The sequence below is a fragment of the Aegilops tauschii genome, chromosome 1 (assembly GCF_002575655.3).
Source record: "Aegilops tauschii subsp. strangulata cultivar AL8/78 chromosome 1, Aet v6.0, whole genome shotgun sequence".
Taxonomy (NCBI): domain Eukaryota; kingdom Viridiplantae; phylum Streptophyta; class Magnoliopsida; order Poales; family Poaceae; genus Aegilops; species Aegilops tauschii.
Window position 1 is genome coordinate 234998564 of NC_053035.3, and position 13215 is coordinate 235011778.

Below are 13215 nucleotides of genomic sequence, written 5' to 3' on the forward strand. Positions count from 1 at the left end.
AGATGTCCCCAACACCCCCGACCCCTGCTCCCTCCCCAACACCCCCGGCCCCTACTCCCACTCCACCACCCAGCCCTGCTCCCACTCCACCACCCAGCCCTACTCCTTCGTCCGACTCTTCCGCTGCGCCGGACTCACCAGTACCCACCTTACCCCCTCGTGCTATTCCTACATCAGCCCCGATTAATGATCATCGCATGCGTACTAGGGCCAAATCAGGATTTCATCAACCCCAAGACCGCCTAAACCTTCATACCTCTGTATCTCTCACTTCTCTTCCAAAGAATTACAAAACTGCTCTACTTGATCCCAATTGGGCCGCTGCCATGCAAGAAGAATATAATGCTTTACTTCAAAACAACACCTGGCAACTTGTTCCTCGTCCTCCCAATACAAATATTGTTTCTGGCAAATGGATTTTTCGCCAAAAGTTCCACTCCGATGGGAGCCTCTCACGATATAAAGCCAGGTGGGTTTGTCGTGGCTTTTCTCAGCAACAAGGAATTGATTACGAAGAAACCTTCTCTCCTGTTGTTAAACCTAGCACCATTCGCACCGTTCTTAGTGTTGATGTCTCCTCTTCATGGCCCATTCACCAACTTGATGTTAAAAATGCTTTCCTCCATGGTTCCCTTCAAGAAACTATCTACTGCCAGCAACCTCTGGGTTTTGAAAATCCATCCTTTCCAACTCATGTATGTCTTCTTCAGAAATCTCTCTACGGTCTTAAACAGGCCCCACGAGCTTGGTTTCAACGCTTCTCCTCCTTCATTCAAACAATAGGCTTCACTCCATCTCTCTCCGACACCTCTCTTTTTGTGTATCATCAAACTTCTGACACTGCCTATTTACTTCTCTATGTAGATGATATCATTCTTACCGCCTCCTCGCAAAAGTTCTTAGATCATATTGTCTCTCTTCTTAGATCTGAATTTTCTATGACTGACCTAGGACTCCTTCATCATTTCTTAGGCATTGTTGTTGTTCGAGATTCCTCCAGCCTTTTTCTTTCCCAACGCCAGTATATTCTTGATCTTCTTAATCGTGCTGGTATGCTTGACTGTCAATCATCTCGCACTCCTGTCGATACTAGTTTTAAACTTTCGGCTACCGGTGAACCCTTTTCCGATCCTACTCTCTATCGTAGCCTAACAGGTGCTCTCCAATATCTCACCATTACTCGTCCTGAAATCTCTTTTGCTTTTCAACAAGCATGTCTCTATATGCATGATCCCCGGGTTCCTCACTATAATCATGTTAAACGCATTCTTCGGTATTTAAAAGGAACTCTCAATCATGGTCTCCACCTCAATAATTCTTCTCCAAACTCGCTTACCACATACTCTGATGCAGACTGGGCTGGTTGTCCTGACACTCGAAGGTCCACTTCCGGTTTTTGTGTTTTTCTTGGTAACAATTTGATTTCTTGGTCTTCGAAAAGACAGGTTACAGTCTCACGTTCGTCGGCCGAGGCTGAGTATCGCGCTGTGGCACATGCCGTTGCGGATACAATCTGGATTCGGCAGTTACTCTCCGAGCTACACAGGCCTATTGAGTAGGCCACTATTGTCTACTGTGACAACATATCAGCAGTCTACATGACCAGCAATCCAGTTCAACACCGACGCACAAAGCATATTGAGATTGATATTCATTTTGTTCGTGAAAAGGTTGCTCTTGGTCAGGTTCGGGTGCTTCATGTTCCCTCTACGGCTCAGTTTGCTGACATTTTCACCAAGGCACTGCCTACTAAGCCGTTTCAAGATATCTGTTTCAGTCTCAACGTCGTCGAGCCTGCCGTTGATACTGCGGGGGGATGTTAGAGTAGTCATTATGGTATACGACTTCTAGTCCAAGTCAGTTTTGTACCCCTACCCCAAGTCGGTTTGTACCCTCTTATATACTCTTGTATGCCACACCAAATCATCAATAAGCAACAGTTTTATTCAGCTTTCACTTCTGGTAGTTTCTCATAGGCACATGCCGATCTTGTTAAGTGGCGCTCCATCTGTTCAACGACAAAACACGTCTTAGGTCCTAATGAGGTCTCAAGGTTGCAACTTTGATCGTCACTTTTCGTATCAATATGTTGGTGAAAATATTTAATGAGATATTGTAAACAAATACTCCCTCTGTATCAAAGTATAAAATGTTTTCTGACACTATCATTGTTTATAAAAAGTCTTATACTTTGATAAGGAGGGAGTATAATTTAAATGAAAAACTTAGTGATATTACTTTTCACATTGCCAGTCTAAATAATTCTACGAAGGATGATGGTCAAGGTTAACTACGTCATCTGTTTTATGACATGTCATTTACACCTCGTATTTTTGAAAGGGGTAATAAATTACTCCTATTTGTCAAATCTCTAAAACATCCTATATTAATTTACAGAGGGAGTATTTTCGACACTGGCATGATGTCTAACATACACATTTTGATGGTTAATTCGCAAAAAAAAATTGATGGTTACTTTTTAGTGCAGTGTTTTTTTTTGCAAAAATTCCACCGATCTATTGATGATGAGCAATAGCAGTACAAAGATTCCTAAAAGTAAAAATTACAACCAGGTTCATGGACCCCCTCCCCTAGCGACGACTACAAACACTGAATGAGCTGAAGGCACGCCGACATCATCGCCCATCCTTCACCATAGTCGGGCCAAAACTTGTTGCAGCTGACAATCAGGAAGTCATCATGCTAAGGCTCCAAAGGACCAATGCACCAGTCCAACATTCAGCACTAAAGAAGATAAAATGTAGATTGGAAAGACCATACCTGTAAAGATACCAATGACCGCGAGCGCCAACCGAATCCAAAAGGATCCGTTGGAGACCAACGCCGACTACACATCTACACGTGCCCTCTGTCGGAGCTAGGCGCACCACCGGGCCGCGGACAAGACGGGAAGGACATTACTCTGACTCTGGAACGCCACCGCCGTCTCGCTGCCCCGAGTAAGACACCAAAAATACCTCCAAGATCTATCAACAACCTTAGGAATAAGGACATTCCCATCAAAGACGGGCCTTGACAAGGTATGATCCTAAGCATCATTGCCACCGTAGCTACGATCAAGTGCCGAAGAACTCGGCAAGCCTAACTGAGGAAAACGGTATATCCGCAGGCCGAAAGACGGTGGAAGTATCTCCTATGTGATATCAAAACATGTATGGTGATTCGTGATGACCAAATCCTACCGCGACTAGGGAAACAGCGGTCGGATTCATGTAGCGGTCGGATTTGGTCATCATGAATCACCATAACGACCGCGACTAGAGAGAAAGAAAAGCGTTGACCAGAAAAAGGAAACATGAAAAGCACATGATTGAAATGTCATGACATCTTGAATCGTAAAGCAAAACGATGGGAAGAACCTTTGGACGATCCGCGAAGAAAAATTATATAATTTCTAAGATTGTGTGTTACATGATTAGGAAGAGAATCCAGAGAGAAAGACATAAGATGCACTGGAACTTTAAAGAAAAATCCATTTGGCCAGACCTCATGTTTGGATTCCTCCCAAATCAGGGCCTCTATAGTTCATAGGAGAAGTGGAGGAAAATATAAGTATGTGTTTTCCCCTTTGGTACTACCATTCGTCAATTTGATTCAAAGTAATGGAGTAAATGAACAAGGAGGAAACATTTCTTTGATTACAGTTTTAAAGAAAAACGCGAGAATTTTACGATCTACTCCGACCTCCTTTAGTAATTCGTACATAAAGGTCTAATAATATCCTAATTATATATTTTCATATGATTTGACTTTACTTTGATTGTGCTTATTAAGATCAACATGCTTTCCTATTTCTGTGGACCAAATACCCAAGTCTCAAGAATCCCGCATTTTACAATCCTGTTTTTGTGCACACACTCTTATTATATTCTTGTCTTGTTTCTTCTCATGATCCTATACTCTTATGCAACGAGGTTTGCAATCCTACGATTAGGGATAGGAAGAAAATTTCCTTACGATTTTAATCCTCTACTCCCTCCAATCTATATTAATTATTATTGATTCAGTACAAAGTTATACTAGATCAGTGAAATCCAGAATCCGCTTAATGCAAGAGGCCCTCAATCTCAAGCATGCTCACATCTACCTATTCAGTTATCAAGCACACATCCTTTGTGATGATTGATGAACAAGGCAAGTGAGATGAATTTTCTTGTGGATTTCCTACGAAATTCTTGCGCTACGGACAGGGGTCTCGAAATTTGAAACAACAAAATTGAGCAAAAGAACAAAGAAACGGCTACCACTCTTCATTTATTTAGAGGTTAAAATAACTTACATGTAGCGTTGATTCCTCACTCAACCATAATCTTACGTACATACGGATTTAATCTACATCGATCGAAGCTGCAGGACGCGGTGCATGACCAGAACAGTACTGCTTCAGTGTGCAACGTAGCTAGACAGCCATGGCCGGATCCTTCTACCTACGCAGTCCTTCCATCGTTCCATCTAGGCATGCAATGGCGGCAGTCATCTTTGTCTCTTGATGATGATGCTAGTAGGGCTAGCTAGCTGACCAACTTCTGTACAGTCTCCCTTCCGTGCGTGCATGGACACGTGCATCCATCCATCCTGTGGTGGATGGATTAGCACGTACGTACGCTACACGCGTGCATAGGCGATGTGCGATGCATGTCGTGCTGACCGGCCACTAGACGCGGATGGGAGCAGGGCGGCGGCGGTCGCGCTCCATGGCCTGCCGCTGCTCTGACTCCTGCCGCTGCATGCGCAGGTGCTCGTGCTGCCTCCGGATGAAGCTCTCGGCGCGGCGAAGGAGCTCGTCCTGCGCCATCCCCAGCACGTCCCTGGTGCGCCACCCCTGCCTCTCCGCCACCGGGGACGACGCCGCGGCCGGGTGCGGCGGGGAAGGCGGGACCATCGTGGCCGACTTACGCATCTCCCTCCGCGCGACCACGGCCTTGTCGGCCGCGCGCCGCATCCGCGGCAGCTCCTCGCCGCCCCACGTCTCGCTCTTCCGCACGGCCACCGGCCGCGCCGCGCCGCTCCTCACGATGGACTGCCACGCCGAGTCCATCGACACGTCGTCCACGCCAACGGCCTCGGTCGCGGCGGCAGAGGGCCTCGGCTTCTCCTCCTCGCTGCGTTCCTTCTTGGCCTCGGGCTTGGCCTCCGCCGCGGCGCCTCCCACCGTGGCCGTGCCCTCGCCGGCGAGCTTCTTCCGCACGCGGGGGCGGTCAACCGGCCTCTTGGCCGTTCTCGCTTCCCGCGGCCGGCTCGTCGAGACGGGCGCCGGCGGCGCGACGACGGCGTCAGGAGCGGCAGCAAAGACGTCGTGTTCCGAGGAAGGGAAGAGCATGCCGCCCATGGCAGCGGAAACGTCGCTGGCCGTGGACGAGAGTCCGGCCGCAACGGCGGTTCCGCGGTGGCAAAGGAGCCAGAGCGAGACGACGATGACCTGGGCGGCGATCCACGGGACGCAGGGAGGGGAGAAGAGGAAAACGGTGGGGAGAGGCGGGGCCGAGACGAAGGAGTTTGCGCCGGCCGTGGCCGCCAGGACGGCCACGACCACGGCGACCGCCGCCGCCTTGAGGAAGGAGCAGTTCATCTCGGGCAAGACCAGACTTGACTGCGAGAGGGGAGTGCAAGAGGGGGGGGAGCGATGGATGTGTGGGTCGAGTGCTTATATATAGCCGGGACGGGAGGAGGAGCCGAGGTTCTGACGGACTGACCCCTCTCAAAAGCATAAAGCGCACGCTAAAGATATTTTCAGCTTTTCTTTAAACAAGATATTTTCATCTTCTCAGCCTCAACTGGTAGAGTAATTTCCGAAATAAATAAGTTCCGAGGAAAAGAACAAAAAAAGGAATATCCAATGTTGCACCCGGTGTGAATACGCCCCGCTCGTGCTACGACCGTTCTTAACTGAGTGGAACAAAGCTACAGCTTAACATATATAGTACTACTACTAACTTGAAAGTAACCCACATAATGCAGGTATTAAATGGTTTGATTAAGGAGGAAGAGAGAAGCAATGAGCAGGTTTAACCGCAGTTGATAGTAGGGTGCGGAGTCCGGTCGTCTCGCGAGGTCAGTCAATCAAACACCCATATACTATCAACTACTCCTAGTGCATAGTATGGTGGATGAATACAATATGCACGCATGCCGTGTTTTCGCTGTGAACCATTATTGAGTACTGAACCAGTCGTCGATCCCTTCCCCTTGTACAGAGCGAGTATAACTCTATTTTCTATAGACCATATATACGAAGAAATGGAAACAAGCAAGCATGCATGATTCAGCCAAGGGTGGAGCTGGAAAAAATAGGGCGCCATATATACATACGTCAGCTGCATGGCGATGTGTCAATACCCACCCACTTGGGTTTTGGTTTTGGTTTTGGTTAGTTGAGACCGCGCGCATTATCACTGCTTGTTTTTTGAGGTGGCGGCCTTGTCAATCAAGTACTAGTACTAGTGCTGTATGTATGATGGTTAACACAAGAGATACCCATGACTTATCCTAAAACAGAGGTGCCCATGACCTATTGGCCTTGGGTCTTCTTTAGCGCCAGCATCATGTACACCGTGTTATCGTATCACACTCTCACACACACCAAGGAAGAAAGCTACGTCCTAATTCCCTAAGTAAGTGCTAAGAAAAAGGCACTGAAACAAAGCGGCCATATACATACACCATACTAACACACTAAAGCAAATAGACTATGATGATCCAGTTCATCCAACCGTTTTTGGTATATTTTACCCCAAACAAGTTTTTGCTTCTATTTTAGTGTGTATTTATTTAGTTTAGTTAACAAAGCTGTTTCTAACGTGGTGGTCAAAACATTTGTGAAATAAGGACGAGGCAACAGCAAACTAAACTTCAGAAGTCGCAGCACGCTAACAGTAGCTTCATCAGAAGAATAACAGCGGGGGTTTATTCCACGGCACCTACCTTTTATGCACCCACGAACATGCCTTGTCCGATCCTACCTTTTATCAATCGGTCGGTCAGTCAGTCAATAGAGACCCAAGGCTGGAGCAGCAGCAAGCACACACCGAACAGACACTGCCTGCGTCGTCGTTGTCGTCATCGTCGTTGCTTGCTTATCTTAATCTTCTTATTGATAGCTTTGCAAGTCTAGGTCAGCTCGCTCGTTGCTTATCCGTATGCCGGCGCCGGTGGGGCCCGCCCGTGCTCCCCAAGCACCCACTACGCTGTCTATCTAAATCTATCTAGAAGAAAAAAGAAAGGAAATTAAAGCGCCATTCTCGAAGAAAAGCGCATGCAAACGCAATAGACATGTTCCTCCGAGGCTCCGACGAGACGTCGGCCTCGCCACGGGCCCGCAATCCATTGGTCGGAGCAGTTGAACGCACATGGCTCGACCCACCTCTCCCGCTAGCAGACGAGCCATGTCGCAATCCGTAATCCAGCGCCTTGATTTTGTGCCTCTGCTTTTGCTTTGCTTGCATGGATGTGCAGAAAGCCAGAGAGCAATAGTACTACTATAGTAGCAGCAGTAGGAGTATCCAACTAGACACAGGCTCGGAACCTGGATGCTAAGCTGTTTTCTGCTGCTATGTGAGTTTGCTTACACAAGCAGCACCCATGCATACACTTTCTTCTTGCAAACGGAATCTTGTCCTTTCGCAATGGGAAGTGTTTGTGGCCGGTGCGCCGGCCGAACCGTTACGCTGGTCTCACGCAAGCCGCGAGATGGATCGTAATCATGCGGCCAGAAACAGCTCACCCCTTTCCTTATCTGCAACACATCTCCTTCTTCCTTCTCCATCGCTCGCCTCCTCCGCCATAGCACCAGGCAGCTCCGAGCACTCCTCCCTTCACACCCCACAGCTGCACCTCCTCCATGGGAGTGCTGCTCCCATGCGCCATGACCTGCGAGCTCAAGGTCAGGGGCGGCCATGGCTTACGAGCTCAGGGCGGACTGCGACTGGGGCTCCAACAAGCTGCTATGGACTGTATCGGGGCGCCGCGACGGAGGTGCTGGGACCGCGCCGGGGGAACCATGCCGAGCCGTGCCGACGAGCCTCCATGGATGACCACGGTGAAGGTTGCGTCGCCAACGAGCGGACAACGATGCTGGAGCCATCATTTTATTTTGCTTCAACTGGCGAAATCCATAGCTGGAACCACAGTTGTTTTTTGCTGCAACCGATAAGCGAGTTGGAAACATAGCTGGTTTTTGCTACAACTATATCATTTTTTTCCTACATCCGGCGTCTCTATTTGCTACAATCTTTCGGCGGTGTAGTTTGGCCGATGACGACAAACAACTGCAACTGGGAGATCAGAAAAGTTGCAACCCATGCCGCGAAAAGGTACGACCGGCAACAAAAAAAGCTACAACTATCGGACTGACATGTTGCAACCAACGACAGCAAACTTATGGCCGACAACAACAGATAGCTGCAACCTACGACCAGGAGCTGCAACCGGCGTCTAGTTTTTGCTACAACCTGCATTTTGCCGTGCTACCATTGGCCTCGAGTTTTGCTACAATCGGAATCAACAGTTGGAAAAAAAAAAGCTTCAACCGGCGGTGTTTTTTGCTGCCACCGTTGATGAATTTTGCTACAACCTTTAATCAGGGGGTCCGGCGGGGGCGCTGGACTGCGAGCGGCGGGGCGCGCGACTGCAAGCTGCCGGTGCACATCGGAGCTACAACCGTCAACCCAAAATGCTACGGCCGGTGTGCATTTTTTGCTGGAACCAGAGAAAGAATAGGCTTCGACGGACGTGCGTCATAGCTGCAACCATACTAAAAAATGCTACGCCTGGCACCAAAAAAGCTACATCCGTTTATGAAAAAAGCTTCAACTGGATACGGGGTAGCTACGGGGTAGCTGGAGGCCACCGCGCAGCCGAAAAAAGCTGCAACCGGCGTCGAGAATAGCTACAACCCGCTTCTAAAAAAGCTTCAAACTGAAAACAGCTAGATAACAATGGCGACCGGCGACGACGGTGCCGCGTGGCGGTGCTGCGATGGGCGCATGGCGAGCTACGACAGCAGCGTGGTGGCGACGCTGGAACCCTCATCCGGTGGTGCTGCAATCAGAGGGTGTGGCACACGTCGAGATGCAAGGCAGAGCTGCATCCGGCGAGCTGCGGCGGCCTCGGCGATCTGCGGCATCGACCGGCCCCCGTGAGCTGCGACGTCGAGCAGGCCCAGCAAGGTGCGACGGGGTGGTCGAGCTGGCCCGGCGAGCTGCGACGGGGCGGGTGCGGTGCGGCGAGGGGGGCGGGTGCGGTGCAGCGAGGGGGCGGGGGTGTCTCGTGCAGATCTGACGCCCCTGGCTCAGCGTATCGGACGGCTAGCGCTCGACCGGCCCAACAGTTGGGCCGGTGTGCCGGCGCAGATCAGCGCCCTTTCGCAATAGTGTAGTCTACATGTTGTTAGCAAACCGCACATACGTTACGTACTGGCTGACGTATTTATGTTCAAGGATCGGCGAATTAAACTGTTCTCCCATTTTACTTGCACCTAAACGGCTGTGCCTGGATCTGTTGGCTGGTGGTTGGTTACATACAGCTGGAGAACATGACAGTGTGTATCTGAAGCTTTTTTCCACCTCCCAACACCATAATCAACTGCTACAAGACCACAATGCAAAGATACTACTGACACAAGTGGTTTAGTGTGCTGTGGAGAAGACACTGCTAGAACAGCTGCTGAAAGCCACTGGCTATCTATCTACTATGAAGGACAAGATTTGCAAGTACCTCGATCCGTCTGGTCCGACTCCCTCCCACTCCCAGCCGACTATGGCAGGCAGCTGGTGTCTTCCTGGATGGTTTCATGTATTCATTCCACCAGCACCCAAGCAAACTGGAAAGATAAAAACACAGAGATGGGATGGCTGTGTTGCGCGACATGGCCCTCATCTGATGAAAGCCAAGCTAGACACCAAAACCAAAATGGACAGGCCCCCACGAGGGATGGCCTATCAGCAACAACCGCCACCGTCGTGCCGGCTGTCTGATGGATGGACGGACAGCCGGCAGGCGAGGAAAGGATCATGCTCCAGCCGCCCCTCTCTTAGCCCAGTGGAGAGGAGTGGTGGGGTCTTTCGCTGCTTGCAAACTTGCAATGCCTGCACCACACCGGCATCTCACTTTCGAAAAAACCTGTGGCAATTTCTGATTGCTTACAGATCATCTTGTGACAGACCTTATTTACCTTTACATCCCTCTTAATATATAGGCATAGAGCTGCCAATTCCTCAAAAAAGAAAGATAAATAAGGTCAAAAAAAGCAAAACAGTTCCGTCAAAAAAAAAAGGCAAAACAGCTGAATTGCTGTATGCGGAAAATTGTATCCTGTTTCATGTGAATTTCCCAGCTACTGAATCGCCTGGAGCTGCAGCTTTGCAGATAGGCGGACAACGCAGTGCACGTCCGAGTCAGCATGGCACTGCTTGTAGCTGTCTATCTCTGTCCAGTCCACTATGTTCCTCCTGATTCTGCACGAATCGTACAATCGCCACTGTACCACAATAAATCTGATATCACCATGGCTTAAGAATAGAATAGTCACATCCAGCTTTTGATCCAAAAGAGATCGCGTGAGATAAATGGATAGCATGGATTGGACGATCAAGATGGGGACGTGAAGGATGGTTTCTAACCACTTCCATAAGGCGGATTTTGTAATTCCCTTAGCTAGGGCATTGATCGGAACGGTGCTCAAAGGCTGATAAATCTGGGTCCCCGGCTCTGATCCACAACTTCATCGCCTGAATTAGCGCTGTCATCAGTGACTGTTAACGACACTGTTACAGTACCACTTTGGTGCTGATTTATCATGCCAATAGAGCCTGTTTGATTCACTGCCAAATTTTACTTTCCATGGTATGCCCTTGGTTCACCATCAAAGTTGTGGTGTGCCGTACTTTCCTAGCCATAAAATCTGCCTGTCATACTCTTTTCCCCTCACTTCTCGACTAAATTGTGGTGGAAGCATTCTTATCCAAAATAAGTTTGGTGTCATGCACTCTGCCACGATTAGGCGGCAAAGCGTAGTAGCCCACCACACACCCATGGAACTAGAGAAGACAGGAAGGGTTAGTAGGCACTTAATCTAGTATAGGCCTTTGTGCTATGCAACTAGGGCATCTGTCTTGTATCTGTGCATAGAGCTGAACATTTGAGAAACACATGGTGTCTAACCACAGAAACAGCTTCAATCTTAGAAACCAAGAAATCCTAGCATTTGTTTATTCTAATCAAGCAAAAATGAGAAGTAACACGAACCAAGCAGAAGTATGATAATGGATGAATGACAGAAAGTAATAGGGTGGAAACTTAAAAACCCTACAATGTGGAATCATAAGTCACAGTGATATAACATTAAGCTTTAGTATTGCATACTTTATAATCATAACAAACTTCAACCCTTCAACTGTTCGTTACACACATATTGGGGAAATCATAGCAGCAGCGCTTCTTGGTTATTTTGTGATTTATTTAGTCCAATGTGCAATTATGTAGTTTACCACACATACTTACAAAATAAATATTGAAGATGCAGAAGAAATAGCATGCAATCGATTTCTGCCAATTTGCAAGCAATCTTAATGAAAATACTGAATTTATTGCATTTAGTTAACATAAGCCAATAAAAATGGTTTCATATAAGCATGTTGAATTTCAATTGGACCACCTCCAGCTAGGAAGCTAGAGACCTACAACAGTTCCATTATTAACATTATCTAAATCCAAAATCGAAAATGTAAGTGCCTGCGGAGAAGTAGGGAAAAGATAAGCTAAGGCATTTACCTTCACCAATCGACAATGATATGTCAACCGAAACTACTTGGTCGAAATGTAAGCCCAAGGGTATCACACCAAATACCTTGTCCCCTATGATAGCTGGAGCCAGGAGGATATGATGGACCCCGTATCACACTATTGTAGTTCGATCATACAAGCAAGCTTCAAGTAATGAGAAGCATATATCAGAAGACTGTACATAAGCTTGATTTTGTTTTACATTTTCCTGTGACCAAATCATAAAGGAATAAATTCATAATTAAAACAGGAGAATCTATTACTATTAATGAAGTAGAAGAGCAAATTTAATAATAATAAAATCTTACCCGTCATTTTAACTTTGATCTGTACCTACAACAATGATTTCTCTTCATGAAAAACTAATATAACTACAGCCCCAGTAAGTAAAACAAATTCAGGAATAAACTGTGACTAGGACATAATTGACGAGTATCATTTTGTCCACAACTTTCAGCAACATTATATCCAATAAAATAAGCTATAACAAAAAAAAATATCCTAAGATTTTGTTTTACATTTTCCTGTGACCAAATCATAAAGGAATAAATTCATAATTAAAACAGGAGAATCTATTATACTATTAATGAAGTAGAAGAGCAAATTTAATAATAATAAAATCTTACCCGTCATTTTAACTTTGATCTGTACCTACAACAATGATTTCTCTTCATGAAAAACTAATATAACTACAGCCCCAGTAAGTAAAACAAATTCAGGAATAAACTGTGACTAGGACATAATTGACGAGTATCATTTTGTCCACAACTTTCAGCGATAGTATATCCAATAAAATAAGCTATAAGAAAAAATAAATAATATCCTAATTTGCACTATTGCCTAATGTTGAAATCCAACTACAAGTGACATTATTTGGTACAGGGATTAAAAAATATCAACACTGATGTATTTTTCAGCTCTTTATTGCTTGACAGAGCACAAGTTCCTCTCCAGCTTTGATCCTGAGAGTCCATCCGCAATCATTTATTTGAGCCTCAATTACACAGAGGCGTAGGATACGTGCGTGGCTGCCATGCTATTCAAGTAACTAGAGTGTTCTTGAATATTTCCTGATTTCGTATGAAATCGAGGTGATAGAAACCAGATTCCTGTTCAAAGAAGATCCACCTGGGATCATCTTCACACATTCTGAGAGTCTGTTGTAGTCATTAAGCAACTGAGCCATTGCTGCTTTTAGAATCGCCATACCAGACACAAAGTTACTGCAACAAGTTACAACTTCATTGTGCATGAGCTCTAGAGCAGTTCTCCACTTCACGGCGAAGTTCTTCACAACCGGCTCAACATCAGCAATGTTTGGGCACTCAGTGTAAGAAATTAGGTCTTCGGCTACAAAAGTGATAGTCATTTTCTGCATATTCCCATGAGTAACAAAAATAACATACTTCGGCAATA

General features: G+C 46.8%; 2 protein-coding genes and 1 long non-coding RNA gene across 29 annotated transcripts in view; all 3 read right to left on the bottom strand.

Annotated features, from left to right (window-relative positions):
* Positions 1 to 4247: 4247 nt before the first annotated feature.
* On the bottom strand, positions 4248 to 5650 carry LOC109772947 (uncharacterized). The gene has a single exon (XM_020331659.3). The coding sequence runs from the start codon at positions 5588 to 5590 to the stop codon at positions 4676 to 4678; it is 915 nt and encodes a 304-aa protein (XP_020187248.1). The 5' UTR covers positions 5591 to 5650; the 3' UTR covers positions 4248 to 4675.
* Positions 5651 to 10125: 4475 nt separating this feature from the next.
* LOC141042687 (uncharacterized) lies at positions 10126 to 12498 on the bottom strand. Its single transcript, XR_012205824.1, has 3 exons — positions 12108 to 12498; positions 11788 to 12007; positions 10126 to 11135 (listed from the first exon to the last, which is right to left on the bottom strand). It is a non-coding gene; the product is annotated as an uncharacterized lncRNA (long non-coding RNA).
* Positions 12499 to 12513: 15 nt separating this feature from the next.
* Positions 12514 to 13215, bottom strand: part of LOC109772937 (vacuolar protein sorting-associated protein 52 A) — a 28334-nt gene continuing 27632 nt past the window's right edge. For 26 of the 27 annotated variants that reach the window (XR_012205823.1, XR_012205821.1, XM_073511543.1 and 23 more), the window contains one exon: positions 12514 to 13149. Coding sequence is in view for 21 of the 27 variants with exons in the window: in XM_073511543.1 (XP_073367644.1) it covers positions 12848 to 13149 (302 nt within the window). In the remaining 6 variants the exon portion in view is untranslated. The remainder of the gene's footprint in view (positions 13150 to 13215) is intronic. The other variant, XR_012205822.1, reaches the window with a different exon arrangement.

Bases quoted from the DNA above. Each gene is read 5' to 3' on its own strand.
- LOC109772947 (XM_020331659.3), bottom strand. From the start codon at position 5,590: ATGAACTGCTCCTTCCTCAAGGCGGCGGCGGTCGCCGTGGTCGTGGCC.